Source organism: Aulostomus chinensis, chromosome 8 (genome assembly GCF_037954235.1).
Source record: "Aulostomus chinensis isolate RoL2024-O1b breed Wild chromosome 8, RoL_Achi_v1.0, whole genome shotgun sequence".
In the NCBI taxonomy this organism is placed as follows: Eukaryota; Metazoa; Chordata; class Actinopteri; order Syngnathiformes; family Aulostomidae; genus Aulostomus; species Aulostomus chinensis.
Window position 1 is genome coordinate 28907355 of NC_141327.1, and position 16645 is coordinate 28923999.

Consider the following 16645-nt stretch of genomic DNA (forward strand, 5'->3'; position numbering starts at 1 on the left):
TAATATATATATATATATATATATATATATATATATATATATATATATATAAATGTAGTTAATGTAATTTTTTAATAATGCCGTAAATGGGTTCCCTCTGTGGTAAAATCTCCTTATGTCCCCTGTGTTCACCTAAAGCTCGGTATCGCCTCCTCTAGAACATCTCTGATTCGTAGTTCTTCTATTTGTTTTTCTTCTTTCATTCAGGGCCAATTTAATTGTAGGTTTGTCGCTTCAAGAATGTGTAGAAGACGTTCAGTACCAGTTGCTGATCTACGACAGTGAATGAATACGTCAGCCACAATTTACAGCAGTAGCTGACGTCACCACGCTAGCAGAGCACCGTCCCAGCCCAGCGAAGGTAGGCTGCCGGACACTCGTGAGATAAGCGGCCGCTTTGCCCTGCTTGAACGTCGTTAAGAGTCCGGTTTTCTCAGCATTCAGTCTCTCTGTTTTTATCTCTCAGAGTCGTAAAGCTTCTGCCCACCGCGGCTAGCTTTAGCTAGATGCTAACGGTGCTGAAAACACCACCGGTGAGCTAGGAAAGAAGCCGTTGAAGTAGACAGCAGCACAGGTTTTATTTGCTTTTTAAGGCCTGCAATCAAATATTATGTATTTTTACTGCATTGGAACTACGTGCAACGAATGTCCATTCGAAGGTCCTACGTGATACATTATTACTGCAATTCCAAACTTGCAAAGCAAGTGCCCCTTTTCATACTAGGGCTGACCAGTTCATTGAAATGGTTCTTGAAAATCCCAGTGGGAGGTGCAGTATTTGCTTCAGGCCAAATGTGAGTCGATCTCCAGAAAACTGCGGAGTTTTCACGGCATGCAGATGGTGTTCAGACTGAAAAAGCAGCTTTGCTTGGTACAGAGCAGCAAACCCTCGTTACTTTAATGTGTTCGAAGTGAAATGGATTAATGGCAGTCATGGAACTGTTGCAGTGTCAGTCTAAATTATTGAACTTTGATATATTTTCACCGTTGTGCAGCTGTAGGGGAACCTCTAGATGTAACCAGGCGATGCACTTTGGGCTCCCAGGTGGATCAGTGACAGCTTTGGTTCTGGTGAGTGTGCCCCGGCAGCACCGGGTCGGTTACATCACATCAGCGGTTTGTTGAAACCTCAACGTATGTGGCCACACTGGAGGGTTTCATCCCTGTCCTCCTCTGCGTCCTCTCCCACAGACGGTGCTGCTGAGCGGGTTTATGTTCCAGTTGCTGAGGACGGTTGGACTGAGGGCGTTCTCCATGGCATCTGAGACGTACATGTCAGGCACACACTCCGCCGCCTTCGTCACCTGTCCCAATGACAGTGTGGCTAAAGACCTGGCCAGGTGGTACAGTCCACCTCATTCTATGCACCTGTATATTTGCATCATTCTGCATCACAGACAAAGACTTTCATGGCTGTAATCCAGAATAAGGTGTTCTTGTGTGTGTGTGTGTGTGTGTGTGTGTGTGTGTGTGTGTGGGGGGGGGGGTCTCAGGGGGATCGTGCAGAAGAAGCTGGCCGCCTGCGTCAACATCATCCCAACAATCACGTCTGTGTAGGTTCAGGGCGAGTTCTCTGCATGTACCCCGCACATTAATCAAGACTTTCCATGTGATTCATTACCTAAAAGATAGAGATGATTTGATGAGAAGACAAATGTTGACCTGAGTTTGTGGTTCCTCTCAGGTACGAGTGGCAGGGGAAGATCGAGGAGGACAGCGAGGTGCTGCTGGTGAGAGCCCCTGTTCTAATAATCTGATATCTCGTGCTTCTGTTCTCAGTCTGAGAGGCTTCATTCATGGAACGGTTTCACACACAGATTTGATCTTGTGCACCGAAGGAGTTTTTAGTGCACAGTTGAGTCTTCAGGGCAGGATCTGTGCTCCTGACACACGTGTCGTACGTGATATGACACACGCGCGTTCCACCGTGCCTGTCAATCACTCCAGCCTGAGTGCTTCCCGAGGTGACCACAAGGAGTTGAGAGCGGCTCTGTTCCTGGCCTGTAAGACTAAATTGAGGGCTACAAAAACCAACAAATGGGTGCACGGGAGCATTCCAAAGTTTCTGATAATTAAAACCATTTTGTTTTAGATAAACACTGAATAATGTATGCAACTTTTTTTTTTTCACCACCCATAACTGCCAGTGACATTGGAAAATACATCTTGAATTATTTATGTTTTTAAAACCTCTATAAACTTGGCTTCATCCAATATTTACAGGTTTTTCACATCATGCAGCCTAAGTTTAATAAAATTTCCCTGAATCTGAGTCACGTGAGCGATGCTCTTAGCTTGGCTTCCTAGTTGCACTGAGGAGAAGTTGATGTCGTTGTCCATTTATTGCGTTTGTGCAAAGTTTACTTTGGTAAAAATCGAAGTGAGACGGTAAGAAATAATTTTGATGGAATATCACAATTCCTGTAAATACGCGGAAGTGAAACGTCTGCTGTGTGTTCAGCATCTACCTCATCAGACGTGATCTTTGTGGGCTTTGTTGTTAAGAAAAAACGTCTTTTAAAGCCCCTGGCTGGTTTGGGCCTCAGAGGGTTAAACAACTTGCCCTCTTTTCATATTAAACCCGTCTCCAGCTCAAATTCCTCACTCCCCAATGTTCAATGTTCCTATTAAATACGCAAGACAGAGCAGCGCCCCGTGCTTCCTCTGAAGGTGGATGCTTCTAAACGCTAAAACCGGACCCCAGTCATGAAGCGTGCGCTGATGCTGGTCAAACTGATGCATCCTTTGGTGTTTGTTTCTCGTTTAGATGATTAAAACCAGAAGTTCTAAGGTGCCTGCGCTCGCTGAATATGTCCGGTAAGTTTATTTTTAAATCAAACACAGAAACCTGGAACCGTTTTTTCCCGGAAAAACTGCGTAGACGAGTATCTCCATTAGCCGTCATGACTCACGCAGGCAGACTTCAATTTGGGTTGTTCGTGCGGGCTGTGTGTCCTCTGCAGTTCCAACCACCCGTACGAGGTCGCCGAGGTCATCAGCCTGCCGATTGACCAGGGGAACCCACCTTACCTCAAATGGATCGGAGACGTCGTCCCTCAATAAGGATGCACTGATGATGAGTGGATGATGAGGTGCACGTATGAATATGTATAAAATGTAAAATAAGCCTTTCTGTTTCCTTGTTGTCAAACCTGGACCCATTAGAGACACGCTGACTACGATTCCAAATTCATACTCGTGAAATGACACAAGATCATGTGGCTCCTTCATTTTATCAGGGGTCCACTGATAAAACAAGTTAAAGTCTCCTAAAATATGTCGTCCTCTTGGGCTCAATTCCAGCAGTCATGCAAGGCTTCTAAATGCTGGATGTTTCCTGTGTTCGCCTCTAGAGGGCAGTATTGAGCTTTGTTAAGTTCCCGGCGCTGAGCTTGAGGGGCAGCAGAAGAGCTCGGCAGTTTTCAGATTTCTGATTTCTTTTGTGGAATAACTGTTCTGAACTAAAGTGAAGGATGACTTTTCCTTTGTGTGAAGTTTCTTTGATCAAGTTACATTTATTTATGAAGCACATTTCAAACCAGCAGTTGACCAAATTGCTTTACCAACAAGACCATTAAAAAAAACACAAAAAACCTAAGATAAAAAAAAAATGGAATACTGAGTCTACAGGCAACGACCAAGAAGCAGTGCAGAAGCCAGCGGTGTGCGTGGAGGCAGCCGGGCACTGAGGCGCTGAGGGGAGCTACGTGACCTCGCTGAGACATCAGAGATGGTTGAAGCAGGATTCTGGACCTGCAGCGGCGAGATGCTACCAGCTCACACAGCAGCGGTGGACTCAGGAGCAGAGCACAGTGAGCAGCAACCTCGCCAGCGCACCTCGTCATACATAAGGACCTTTCATAGGAGCCTAAATGTACAACGTGTACTCCAGTAAATTATGCACGTCATGCACGTGTTACAGGCTACAGTAACAGAACTTACACACCAATGTCCTCTGTGGACACGTATTTCAGATAAGACAAATACAAATTACACCTCTGCACACTGACGTTTGGGGAAAAAAAGTAACAATAAATCCCTCCTACAGTGAACAGCAATGAGTGCACTGCAACAGTGGCTTTAAGAGCAGACCCAGAGTGAATGAAAGCGTAGGGATTTTGAAGGGACACCATATTTACTTCTGCTCATGTATCCTGTCTTCTCTTCTTGGATGTTTGGCCAAAAAAAAAAATACATTTAGTTTTCACCAGAAACACAACTATTCATAATTTCTCATGACTTGAAAAGAATCCATGTGTTCGAGGAGCCTTAAGTAGCCATTAATACACGCAGTCACCAGTTACCTAATCAGAACATGCAGTTTCCACAACAACTTCTTTTAACACTTGATTAACAAATACTGAAAAATAACACTGGAACGAACCAGCAAACTTTCACAGTTGAGTTTGGCTCAGCAACACTGGGATGCCGGCTCTCAGGCAGGGAGGAGACTTCAGCCTGAAGTGCCTCCACTCCTCCTCGTCTCCATCTTTGCGCACCACAGCGCGCACAGTGGATCTACACCGAGGGTCATCGTGCTGCTGTACTCGCCTTCCAGCGCTGCACTGCAGAGTGACCACATCAACAAGACGACGGGAAACACAGCTGATATTTGTACTTTTATTAAAAAAAATCATTTGCTTCACATCCCACGAGGACAAGATGGTCGACGGTATATTGAAGGGACGAAGCTTCTGTTCAGATCACAGGCGCAACTCTCACAAAGGTAAATCGATGCTCTCTCTCCATGTGCTGGGACATCGACCCGAGTCGCACAATTAAATGTCTGCAGCAATGCTGGAAGAACATCCAGTGAGAACACAGCCCTGTGGCAGCAAGCGTGACATCATGGTGTCAAGCGCTCCTTTCAAGGCATCGTCTATGCAGCATTTTTGTAATTTATGATCCCATTTGGAGTCGTTTTACCATTTAGTATAATGTTGTTAATGATGGTGTTTGACACAGTTAAAAAGACTGAAATTTGAAAGGGTTGATAAAGCGCGGCTCCCTTATGATTGACAGGTCCCCAGGTCTGCAGGTCAACCCGAGATGCATTCACTGGCTGTCCAGCATTTATTCACTGCTCTGCTGTCTCTGCTCGTTTTGTGCATCTTTAGTTGAGAATGTAGGAGTTTGAAAATGTCATCTGTGGTCGTTTATTGAGCCTCGTGAAGCCTGGCTGAGCTGATGTAGCCATGGACTGTGAACGTGGCTGCTGGTGAGTGCCCTGGCCTGCTAAGATGCGCCCCCGCTCGCAGGACCTCACTCCTCTGAGAACACATCATGAGACACGTGATGTGATTGACCACAGCAGAGACATTCGTGCCAGCAGGACACCTCAACTGGATTTGCTCACAGGGCAGTCCTCAGCTGTGGACCATCAGCGCTGACTGCTGGGTTGTGGCGAGGCCAAGCTAGCACGCCGAGTGATGAGGCATGCTCGCCGCATCAGGACCCATGGTTCTCCGTTGACCACGGCACCATGTCGCCACATCCTACAAAGACCCCCCCCGGCTCAGATGTTCCCGTACTGGTCAAACACGAGATCCACCATGTTTCGTTTTCCAGCGCGCGTTGCTAAAGGAGACTGCTAGCGTTAGCTCACTGCTGATGACCCGTGTATTTACAGCTGCATGGTTTGTATTCAACATCACATTTATTCAGAGAGAGTGAGAATACCTCTCTCTCTTTTTGGGTGGGGAGGCAATAGTGGAACGATCACAACCAACTTCAAAGTTCAACTTGGGTGGGGTACATCCCTCCATCGCAAAATGAGTAACATCACACCCGCGTTTGTGCTCCATCGGTGTTACAGTCTCATGCAACTGACCGACAATTACATGATGACCCTCAACTTCATAGGTGACTCCTCCACCAAAGACCCACTTCCACAACACCAACAGTTACAGGTAGCTGATTTCAAGCGCCGAGTTTTCCTCCTCAAACGTCTCAGGTTGTGACCTGCTGTTTGCACACTTGCAAGAGGACGCGGCGGCGGGGGGAACAACATTTTTCCCGGTCAGTTCTCCATGACTGGCGCCGGCGTAATCCGGATCAGGCTTTGCCCTCTGCACCACCTGCATCCTCGTGCCCTCTGTCACTCCTCTGCTGTCTCCATTGTGTGAAATTTGGTGTATTTCACTCAACCGAATGCACCCCTCCGTTCCATTGATTTGCTCTGCTTCCTCATTACCACCACAATCTTCTTTATGCAAATCGGAGGCTCCTTCGCTTCTCTGGAGCACGATGCCGCCCCACTCCTCAGTGGGCCGTGGTACTTCAGTGCCGGCTTTGTCGTTGTTCTTCACCCTGCGTGATGTGCGGCACAGGGCCTTCCTGAAGCCCCTCTTGAAGTTGTCAGACAGGAAACCGTACAAAATGGGGTTCGCGCAGCTGTTAGCGTATGACAGGACAACAACAAAAACGTAAAGACCCCTGAAGTCTCCTGGCAGGACCACCAGGAGGTTGATGATGTTGAGGGCGTAGAAGGGAAGCCAGCACAGGACAAACACCGCCACCACCACAACCACCATCCGAGTGATTTTACGCTCTGATTTCTTACGGCGGGAGGATGTGGCCTGCGCCCGTTTCCCAACACTGCGTACCTTTGAAAGAAAAGAAAAAAAAAACACCTTTTAGCTCTCATGCTGAATGGACACTTGTACAAACAGCTTCTGAGGCACTCAAATTCATGGTTCACAGGAAATAGCATTCGGATTCTGTTGAGTTCCGTAGGTTTCACAGCTTTGCGTGGTAAACAGTTTGAGGCTGGTCGACAATAGCAGGCCCAACATGGATTTCTACTCGAAACCCTGAATAATGCAGCAGAGTGGACCATTAACACCAAAACTGAGGGGGCAATATTCCTGTGAGTGATTCAGATCATTCAGAGAATAGAAAGCTGCCTCACTGTGGAGTGATAATAACATTATTGTTGAGGATAATTTCTCTCATTTCTCACTCTGGCACAGTCAGCTCATCCATAATGTGCTTTGAAGCCTTTCATCGTCATCATCATCATCATCAGTGGAACAGTCCAATTGTCGAGGATATTAGTGCTCATATGCGCAGCTTTATACGGAGGGATTTCTCTTCATATCAAGACTCTACAGCTTTATCACTTCTTGAAATCTTTGTAAATTCTCTACCTTGATCACAATCAGCAGGTAGCACAAGCAGATGACCAGCAGGGGGCAGAAGAAGCCCATAGTGCACGTGTAGACGATGAAAGACGTCTTCCACACTTCTGCAGGCTCGGGCCACACAATGCTGCAGTTCCCGTCGTCTTTCAAAACGTCTGCAAACACCACCACTGGCAGCACCACCACAAACGACCCAGCCCAGATTGTGGCACTTATAGCTTTGGCCACTCGGGGGCGCCGCCACCAGGTGGAGCGGATGGGGTGTACCACGGCCAGGTAGCGGTCAACGGACATCACAGTCAGGCAGAAGATGCTGGTAAACTGGTTGATGGCATCCACCGTCATAACCACACGGCACATTAGAGAACCAAAGGGCCAGGAGAGCAGAGCGTTCTGCACCGCCAGGAAGGGCAGACCCAGCATAAACAACTCATCTGCAATGGCTAAATTAAGAATGTAGATGTTGGTGACGGACTCATTTTTAGTGTAGTTGACAACCACGTGAATGACCAGCGTGTTTCCCACCAGGCCAACCACGCATACTATCCCGTAAATAAGAGGGATGAAGATTCCAGCCAAACCAGGGAGGGATCCCGGTTCAGGCCTGGTGCAGTTCTGACAGGTGCTGTTGTCGAGGAAGGTGTCGTCCGTCGGCGTGAAGCTGAGGAGTGACTCGGCAGGAGTGGAGAGAAGCAAGAATTGCGGGAGGGGAGGAACGGAGTTAGCGCTCCCTGTGGCTGTGGGGGTTTGCTGGGGAAGCAAGGACACCGGGGTGGCCTGGATGAGCTCCATGAAGGCGTCACAGAAGGAGGGGCAACGCGGATCTACAGAGGTCCATCAGTCAAGCGTCAGCATCCCTGGAAGCAAAGACAGATGCTTCATCAGCACATTTCATGAATACGTGATGCATTTGTGAAATCTGCTCGTATGACAGAGTCAAGTTAGTCGGTCCTGAGACCCGGAAAGACGTTCACACTGCTGAGAGTCCACTTCCCAATTTCCCAAGTTAATGGTTTTGTTTTGGGTGTTTTTTGTTGTTGTTGTTAAATGGCTAAAATACCGTCTGACATCATCACGCCAAAAGCAGAGGAAGCCTGAAGCCAGTTGTAGTGAGGCTGAAGCGGCGTTCAACAACGCCGACTTCCAACTGTCATTCCTGCTCCACTCAGTTGCTTTTAATGAGCAATGAAGCATCAGACAAAAATGGTTAACGTCACCACGTCGCACAGAGAGAGAAATTAAGAGAACTTACAATCCAAGTGACAAAGACGTCCTTTCTCTGACACATAAAGGAAATGAAAAACGTTCAAAATGGCTGCCGCAGAAGGCAACACCCAAAATGTTACAATCCAATTCACACGAAGTGGCTCTCAGGACACAAACTACTGATCAAGTCAGTGATTCTCTGTTCATCACAACAAAAACAAAGCTGCAACAGAACCAGACACACTGCACCCCCATTAGAACGCAACTTGTTTATGAAGCCTCCCCAGAGTCTTAATCACCACGATGCTGCATGCAAGCACACCATCAGGCCCGGCTGTGATGGCGGATAATTGATGCTCCGCTGGGAACAAAACAAACTGACCTATGGAGAAAAATAACCATAATGTACCTACATTAACGTGAGGATGATGGCGGCTGTTCTACAGTCCTGTGTGGAGGAAATGATGACATTCGGTCAGAGGTCCAGGCAGCTGTTGAACAATCAATCCGTTTGAAAAGGTATTTTTTTATCAGAGAAGAAGAACGATAAACTGCTGTGGCTCAAGGGCTGATTGTGATGGACATAATGGAGTTCAACAGATTCGCAGAATTCTGCATGAGCTGAAAAACAGAGATGTGAGCCGGCGGAAGGTGGCGAGCGCGCTGGCTCCCTCATATTGTTGTGTGCAGTCTTCAGGGGAAACACTGTAATTAGCTCAAATGGGCTGGTATAATTGTGCCCAGCAGAGTGAGTTCTGGAAAATGGTCTGGGTCTCTCATTATACATTTTGTATGATTCTTAAGATGCTATTTTATGTGTAAACATGGTGAAGAGAAGAAATGCCACATGTAGGCGTACTTCCAGAGCACAGGGAGTACGATCTCTAAGAGCAATTAGTCTTTAGTTACTGCATCCGTACCCTTCTGAACAGTCCCAGTACCTCATGTAACTGCACCAAACCTCTTCCTGCTGCAGTGAAAATAAAAGTAATCACACAAATTACACCTCAGAAAAAAAGATACGTCTAAAAATGTCAACTATTCTAATGTTTCCACCACAGCAAATGATGTTTTGCCAGCGCGGTAATAGAGTTTCCTTATTATTGAGTCATGGGCGGCTGCCTGGGTGAGCCGGCCACAGCAGGTGGAGCGTCTGACTGCAGCCTCTGAAGTGTTTGTGATTAAGGAGACATTAGGGACAAATAAAATGTATAGAAACAAATTGTTCTACTGATGACATCAGGCTAACACACACACACACACACACACACACACACACACACACACACATCCCTATAGCTCCTTATTTTCAGGATGTGCAGCACAACAACCTCCCATCCTAATCTCTGACACACACAATGAGCAGACTGACAATATCTCTTCTCAAAAGGCATCCCCTCCTTTGTCTGCCCCTCCATTGTTGGCTCCAAGAAAAAGTTCCGGGGGGAAGTTGCTATGGCGATAAAGGGTCAAGACAAGGCCTGAGGGGATCTGTGTAGGTTGCAAAGGTAAGAGATAAAGACCCTGAATGCCCGTTGATTGGGGAGGCGGTGCCCTGCATTCAGTGAGCATGTGTGTTCATGTGTCTTTGTGTGCTCGTACATGTCAGCTCGGTCCTGCGCCTGCCTTTAAAAATATAATAGAAATTTGAGACAGAGTTCTTTTAAACACACACACACACACACACACACACACACACACACACACACACACACACACACACACACACAAAGACAAAAACAAGCTTCAAGCGCTGCTCACGGGAACCAAACTCCAAACAAGCGTTCAGCGCTTCAGTTGAGGGAGCAGATGCTCCTCCTGGGGATCTTCTGGCGTTCTGACGTCCTGTTGGGTCGAGATCTTTAACCTGCAGCTGAAATGGAACTTTTGGCTCGAATTCCTTTTCATCCCCAGATGGAAGCAACGGGGAGGAGAAGCTGCGTGACGATCGGAGGCTGTTTTATATTCTTTTCCTCCCGAGAAGTCCATTCTGTGTGGTTTCGTTCACTGATAAATTCTATTCTTCAGACTCTTACAACCACATGTTCGACTGTTATTCACTCACATTGGCGTCACCACCGTTTCATTTAAACTCTGAACTGTATTATTTAGCCTTTCAGGCCCAGTTGTGTGGTTAATTGACTGTTTTCATTAAATACAGTGTAAGATATTTTAAGCCGTTTACGAGAAGCCCGTCCCAAACATTCCTTTCGTCACATTATGGTCATGACGCACGGAAAAGTCAGGTCTCTGGTCAAGAGGATTCCGTTTTCTTGACTTTGCTGATGTTTTAAGGTAAAAGGGGACAGAAGCTGAAGCGACACTCAACAACAGGCCATGACATCATCTGCATGATGATGTCACCACTTCTCTCTCGATCTTTGATTCTCCAAACACACACTCTCGCACTGCTGTGACAAACAAAGCAGCATGGCTCGGAGGTCGTGCGGCCGTCCATCCTCGCTGCCCCCCCATGACCATGCCCACGTGTCCTTGGGCAAGATTCTGAATCCCTGATTGGTCCATCAGTGTGTGTGTGTGTGTGTGTGTGTGTGTGTGTGTGTGTGTGTGTGTGTGCGCGTGTGTGTGAATGAGATGAATTTGTAAAGTGCATTGAAACCTGCTCGGGTAGAAAGGCGCTATACGAAAATGAGTCCATTTACTGCGAGCAAGAGCGAGCACTGCTGGGTGTGAGTGGCCTCGCCGTAATTACACGGTTGGTAGTGGAGGTGAAAAGCTGGTTCACTGAAAACCACTGATGTCTGTGTAATTACAAGCGTTATTGTTCAAGCCACAGCGTCGCACCAACAACCTGCAGATGTGATCAGGAGGTCACGATTAAAGCAAAAGTCTGTCTGGAAATTAATTCATGATCGTGCACAAGTAGCCATTAGCATCCAAACCTGCCTTTCACCCTCAGTTTCCCTGTGGAGATGTTTGGAGAAACCAGTTCGTCGCTTCGTATCTTTGCTATTTGTTCCCCGATGCCACCAAACAGTCACGTCTTGGACAGAGATGACGTTTATGAAATTTGTTCAAGATCATCTTAACTAATGAACACCAACTTGCTCGCGTTTCATGCCTGAATGCAATGGTTAGCAGTGCTAAGCTTATGTTAGCCGATGAAGGAACTAACGCTGCAGTCACATGACTTCAATGCCAGCACAACTAGTTTAGTTCTTTACTTTCCTTCACTGTCAAACGTGTTTCTGTTGTTTTTATGTTTTGGACGCAGAAGGAAAAGCTGCCATTTGCAATGATGATCAGCGCCAGACATGCAGGAGGACGTCATCCCGGCACGGGGAGCCCGCGCGTATCCAGTGGAGACACCTCCGCAGTGGCCTCCTCGCCACTCCTGGAGAACACGAGTGAACTCCTCTCATGAGAGTTCTGATTGCTGTGACAAGCTGCACGCACAGTGACGGCCTGTTGCTGGCTCTCGCGCAGCATGCTAACCTTAGCTTGTGGTGCTAGCGTCGATCATGTCCAAGGCCCCAGTCGCAGCTTTCTGACTGATGGGGTTTAACTGAACGTACTGGAGTTACCAAAGGTCATAACCAGCAACACTGAGTCGCTGGTTTGGACCCAGTTTGCCTTAAATTCTGTAACGGTTCAGTCGTGCAGCTCATCCATGTGGTTCCTGCGGGCTGCGGTTCTGTTCGCTCTGTGACTGGAGTCATAGGACGATCAACTTGTTCTCACCTTCAAGTCAATTTGAGGAACACCTTCAGTGGAAAAGTGGTGGTAAAAGAAAGCTGACATATTTGACGTAACTTCTTCTTTTAGGCAGTAATCATACAAGCACATTGATGCAGTGCTCAGGTTGAGACAAGCGAACACAAATGACAGAGGTGGAATAACAAAGGTGGAGCCTCTCAATGGGGTCTGATCCAAACGTTCTCGCTCTAGAACTTGGAACACACGACGGCCACAAGACCCCACTGAGCTGACAGATGTTCAACGACAGAACGGCCCATTATGACTCCACCTGGGCGCCATACGTAATAATAGGAGAAGAGATTCACAATCAGCTGAGTGACCATCCATCAGCCTCATTCCCCAGGAGTCCACTTCCTCCCTGCTGCTAAATGAACAGATTGGCCTGCGACGTGGCTGCGGCCCTGATCAATACTGCAGCCAGCACACTGTTGTCAGTGCGTTTGGCTGTGTCACACCACTTATGTGCACGCACGCTTACACACACACACACACACACACACACAGACACAGACAGGTGCTTCACAGGTGTGTTCAGCATCAGACACAGAAATGACTTTGCGTGTCCTGAGGAGACGGGTTGTCGGTCCTTCACGGATTTACAGGAAAGCAGTTTTCTCTTTGTTCCTGTGTATATTCATGATATCAATACACTCAAAAACGTTGTAGTCATTCCTAAAGCAATAAAGATTTCACTCAAACCAATCTTCACCACACTCGGTCGCTGCAAATCCAGAGAATTACAGCCCAGATGAGGCGTTTTGTAGTCCAACAGGGAGTTGCTGCCTCCTCCGAGCCAATGAGAGCGCGACGCTGGATTTAGAATTCATGCAGGAAAAAAGAGACTTGTTGAGCGCGATCATCTTCAGCCCAACGACACGGCGATGCCTCCTCTCTTTATATTTTGTTTTAAAGCCACAAAAACACTTCTAGGCTTCTTCTGTTCTATGTTTCTGCCAGCGAGGCTTCCACACAAGCAGACAGAGGCCGGAGAACCACCAGCGAAAACCAGCAGCTACTGGTGAGAGGTCCACATTCACAATGATGGCACACGCACACGCACACACACACACACACACACAAAGAAACACACAAACACACACACACAAAGAAACACACACACAAAGAAACACACAAACACACACACAAAGAAACACACAAAGACACACACACACACAAAGAAACACACACACACAAAGAAACACACAAACACACACACACAAAGAAACACACAAACACACACACACACACAAAGAAACACACACACACACAAAGAAATACTCGCAAAGAAACACACTCACACAGACACAAACACGCAAAGACACACACATACAAACACACACGTACAAACACACACAGACACACAAAGAAACACTCGCAACGAAACACACTCACACTCACACAAACACTCACAAACACGCAAAGACACACGCCCCCCCCCCCACACACACACACACACGCCCCCCCCCCCCCCCCCCCCACACACACACACTCTACGACTGCGCTGCTGAGGCTACCAGCTGTTCTTGGTCATGATTTAAAACATCTTCATGAGATCTCGCATGCCACGAGTTGAGATGTGACGTCACCCACCTTGATGCCGAGCTGCTGCGAATCATCAGCTACGAAAGTAAAGAGGAGAAGCCGCGGGGATGAAGAAGGGATGAAAGCTGAAGAGGAGGAGGAGGAGGAGGAGGAGCGGGAACCTTCTCTGTTTATCCTCCCCGGTGTGGAGCAGACCGACACGGACGCGTTCTCAGTTATGAATGTCTACCAATGCGGGACTGAACGTGAGCATCACGCCGGAAACTAACTTTTGTCGTCAGTTAAAGCTGAGAGGCGTGAACGGTGACCAGCGACAGAATCCGAGGCTGCCTGCAGAAATCAAGTCAATGAACTCAGTAGTTGGGCGGTAGATAGACGGTGGTGTGTGTGTGCGTGTGTGTGTGTGTGTGTGTGTGTGTGTGCGTGTGTGTGTGTGCGTGTGTGTGCGTGTGTGTGTGTGTGGAGGGGGGGCGCACTCACCGTGGTCTCCGGGCTGCGCTGTGTTCCAGAACCAACAGTCCAGATCAGACGGGAACCAACCGCGCTGGTGAAGGTTCACAGCTCCGAATGACAGAGAGCTGCAGGAACAACCTCCTCCCCCAGAACACACGCGCACACACACACACACGCACGCGCACACACACTCCAACATATCGACCTCTTCAGGACTGCTGTTACTTTCTTACAGCAGATGACAAAATTCAAGAACCTTTAATGGAGAAAATAATTAAGAAGGACAAAGGTCACATGACAGCCGCCGTCATACCTTCAGGTACACAAAGACATCCCCCCCACACACAAAAAAACCTTAAAAACCATCGAATGATAGATGAAATAAATTAAATAATGAGATTAGAAAAAGAATAGATGAGATAAATTTGTACAAAATGAAAAGAAGAAGAATACAGAGACTTTTAAAAAGCCGTCTCCAGGTCCTAACATTGACAGACACTTAGAAGAAGTCAATCGGTTCTGAAAGTCTCCATCAGCAAATAAACCTGGCAGCTGGAGTTATGACTCAATCCATATTCCAATCATGAACGACGTTTCTTTCATCCAAATGCGGCGACGCTCACTGGTCACGTCGTGGAATCGTTACCTCAAAGCCAAAGAAGCTTTCATAAGGAGACGTCGTGACAAAAGAGGGCAGGAAACATGAGGTTGATTCATATTGCAGGGTTCTCATCAGTGGTTGTTTCATTCTGGATGCAGTTGTTCAGAATCCTCTGTGTTTGAATCTGCGTGCAGAAGCAGCAGCTGCTGACGGAGCCGGAGGTCCAAAGAGCGCTGAGATCCTGCAGGATCCTCATGGGGGTTCTGGTGATGTTTCTGGGTCAGAGGCGGGTTTGTTCGAGCCCCGTAACCACTTTCTTGAACTCCTCTTCAACAGTTTTTTTAATGAAATGTATTTATTATTTTTATAACTATTTATTGACACCCTGGCTTTCTAGATTCTGGGTGGGTGGGAGGTTGTAAGCGGGCAGCTGTGTCCTGTTGTACTGTTATCAGGTTTGTGATGTCAAGTAAGTTCATGTGTGTGACTGTTGATGTGGAGAGAGAGAGAGAGTGGCGGCGCTCCTCCAGCCCAGGACTAATTTCCCACATGTGGGACAATAAAGTACATCTGATCTGATCTGATCTGATCTGATCTGATCTGATCTGATCTTATTTGATCTGATCTGATCTTATTTGATCTGATCTGATCTGATCTGATCTTATTTTATCTGATCTGATCTGATCTTATCTGATCTGATCTGATCTTATTTGATCTGATCTGATCTGATCTTATTTGATCTGATCTGATCTGATCTGATCTTATTTGATCTTATCTTATCTTATCTTATCTGATCTGATCTTATTTTATCTGATCTGATCTGATCTGATCTGATCTGATCTTAAACTGAGAGTTGCAGCGACACGGTTTGGCGTTCATCTCATTTGTTCATCTCAAGATGGATTCCACGTTTCGGGGGTTCAGGCCTCTGACCTGCAGGAGTGACTGACAGCTCCTTTAATGGGTTTTTTTTCTGTCACAGAGGAAATACTGGCATGACAAGTGAAAATGAGTCCAAGGCGTCTCCTGACGTCTTCACTGGGAGGAAAGATGGTGAAGTCATTCGTCGTTGGACAGGTGATGTGAGAGGCAGGTGTCCTCAGAGAGATCCGTCCTTCAGAGCTGCTGCATCAAACCTCCAGACAACGTCCTCAAGTTGTGTGTGATGGAGCGAGTCAAGAGCTTTGAACAGGGAGGACAGAGAGGGCAGAGGGAGGACAGGGTGGACAGAGGGAGGACAGAGAGGGCAGAGAGGACAGAGTGGACAGAGAGAGGGCAGAGGGAGGACAGGGAGAGGACAGATAGAGGACAGAGAGGGCAGAGGGAGGACAGGGCGAGGACAGAGGGAGGACAGAGAGGGCAGAGGGAGGACAGGGAGAGGAGAGGGAGGACAGAGAGGGCAGAGGGAGGACAGGGCGAGGACAGAGAGAGGACAGGGTGGACAGGGAGAGGACAGGGAGGACAGAGAGGGAAGAGGGAGGACAGGGAGAGGACAGGGAGAGGAGAGGGAGGACAGATAGAGGACAGATAGAGGACAGGGTGGACAGGGAGAGGCTTCTGCTTCACAAGTCAGCAATAAGATCTGATCAACCATCACATCTAAATGAGACTGACATCACTTCCTCTTGTCACATCCCGATTGTTTACTTGTTGATAAAAAGAACAACACACGGTGAAGCTGAACCCGCCAGCGCACGGCACACGTCAGCATGCCGCCAAAACCTGGGACCAGATTGTCACACGAGGGTGTTTCCGGCCATCTGAGGCTTTCTGCTGGCAGCAGTTACCTTCCCATTCTTTACCATGAATGTGATGTTGCAGTCACCATGGCAACATACAACACCTTCCTTTGCAGTTGATTTTTAATTTTATTTGTTTCCTTACAAATAACAAGTAATAACAGATAATTGGTTCTTGTGTGACGACGGCAGTGTGACGCATCCAGTCAGAGAGCAGCGGTCCCCCGGCAATAACAGGAAGT

At 47.5% G+C, this 16645-nt stretch overlaps 2 protein-coding genes across 3 annotated transcripts; one reads left to right on the top strand and one right to left on the bottom strand.

The window, feature by feature from the left end:
* Positions 1 to 287: 287 nt before the first annotated feature.
* LOC147257998 (protein CutA homolog) lies at positions 288 to 3481 on the top strand. Of its 2 annotated transcripts, none has more exons than XM_086212308.1 (7): positions 288 to 361; positions 996 to 1071; positions 1192 to 1340; positions 1494 to 1553; positions 1685 to 1730; positions 2768 to 2817; positions 2964 to 3481. In XM_086212308.1, the coding sequence occupies exons 2-7, from the start codon at positions 1027 to 1029 to the stop codon at positions 3061 to 3063; spliced, it is 450 nt and encodes a 149-aa protein (XP_086068434.1). In that variant the 5' UTR covers positions 288 to 361; positions 996 to 1026; the 3' UTR covers positions 3064 to 3481. The 2 variants fall into 2 exon arrangements, with proteins under 2 accessions (XP_086068434.1, XP_086068435.1); XM_086212309.1 differs by lacking the exon at positions 288 to 361 and adding an exon at positions 391 to 533.
* A 2011-nt stretch (positions 3482 to 5492) lies between these two features.
* On the bottom strand, positions 5493 to 14164 carry sstr3b (somatostatin receptor 3b). Its single transcript, XM_086212304.1, has 3 exons — positions 14091 to 14164; positions 7149 to 7999; positions 5493 to 6605 (listed from the first exon to the last, which is right to left on the bottom strand). Exons 2-3 carry the CDS (start codon positions 7932 to 7934, stop codon positions 5904 to 5906), a joined length of 1488 nt encoding a protein of 495 aa, XP_086068430.1. The 5' UTR covers positions 7935 to 7999; positions 14091 to 14164; the 3' UTR covers positions 5493 to 5903.
* Between the last annotated feature and the right edge of the window lie 2481 nt (positions 14165 to 16645).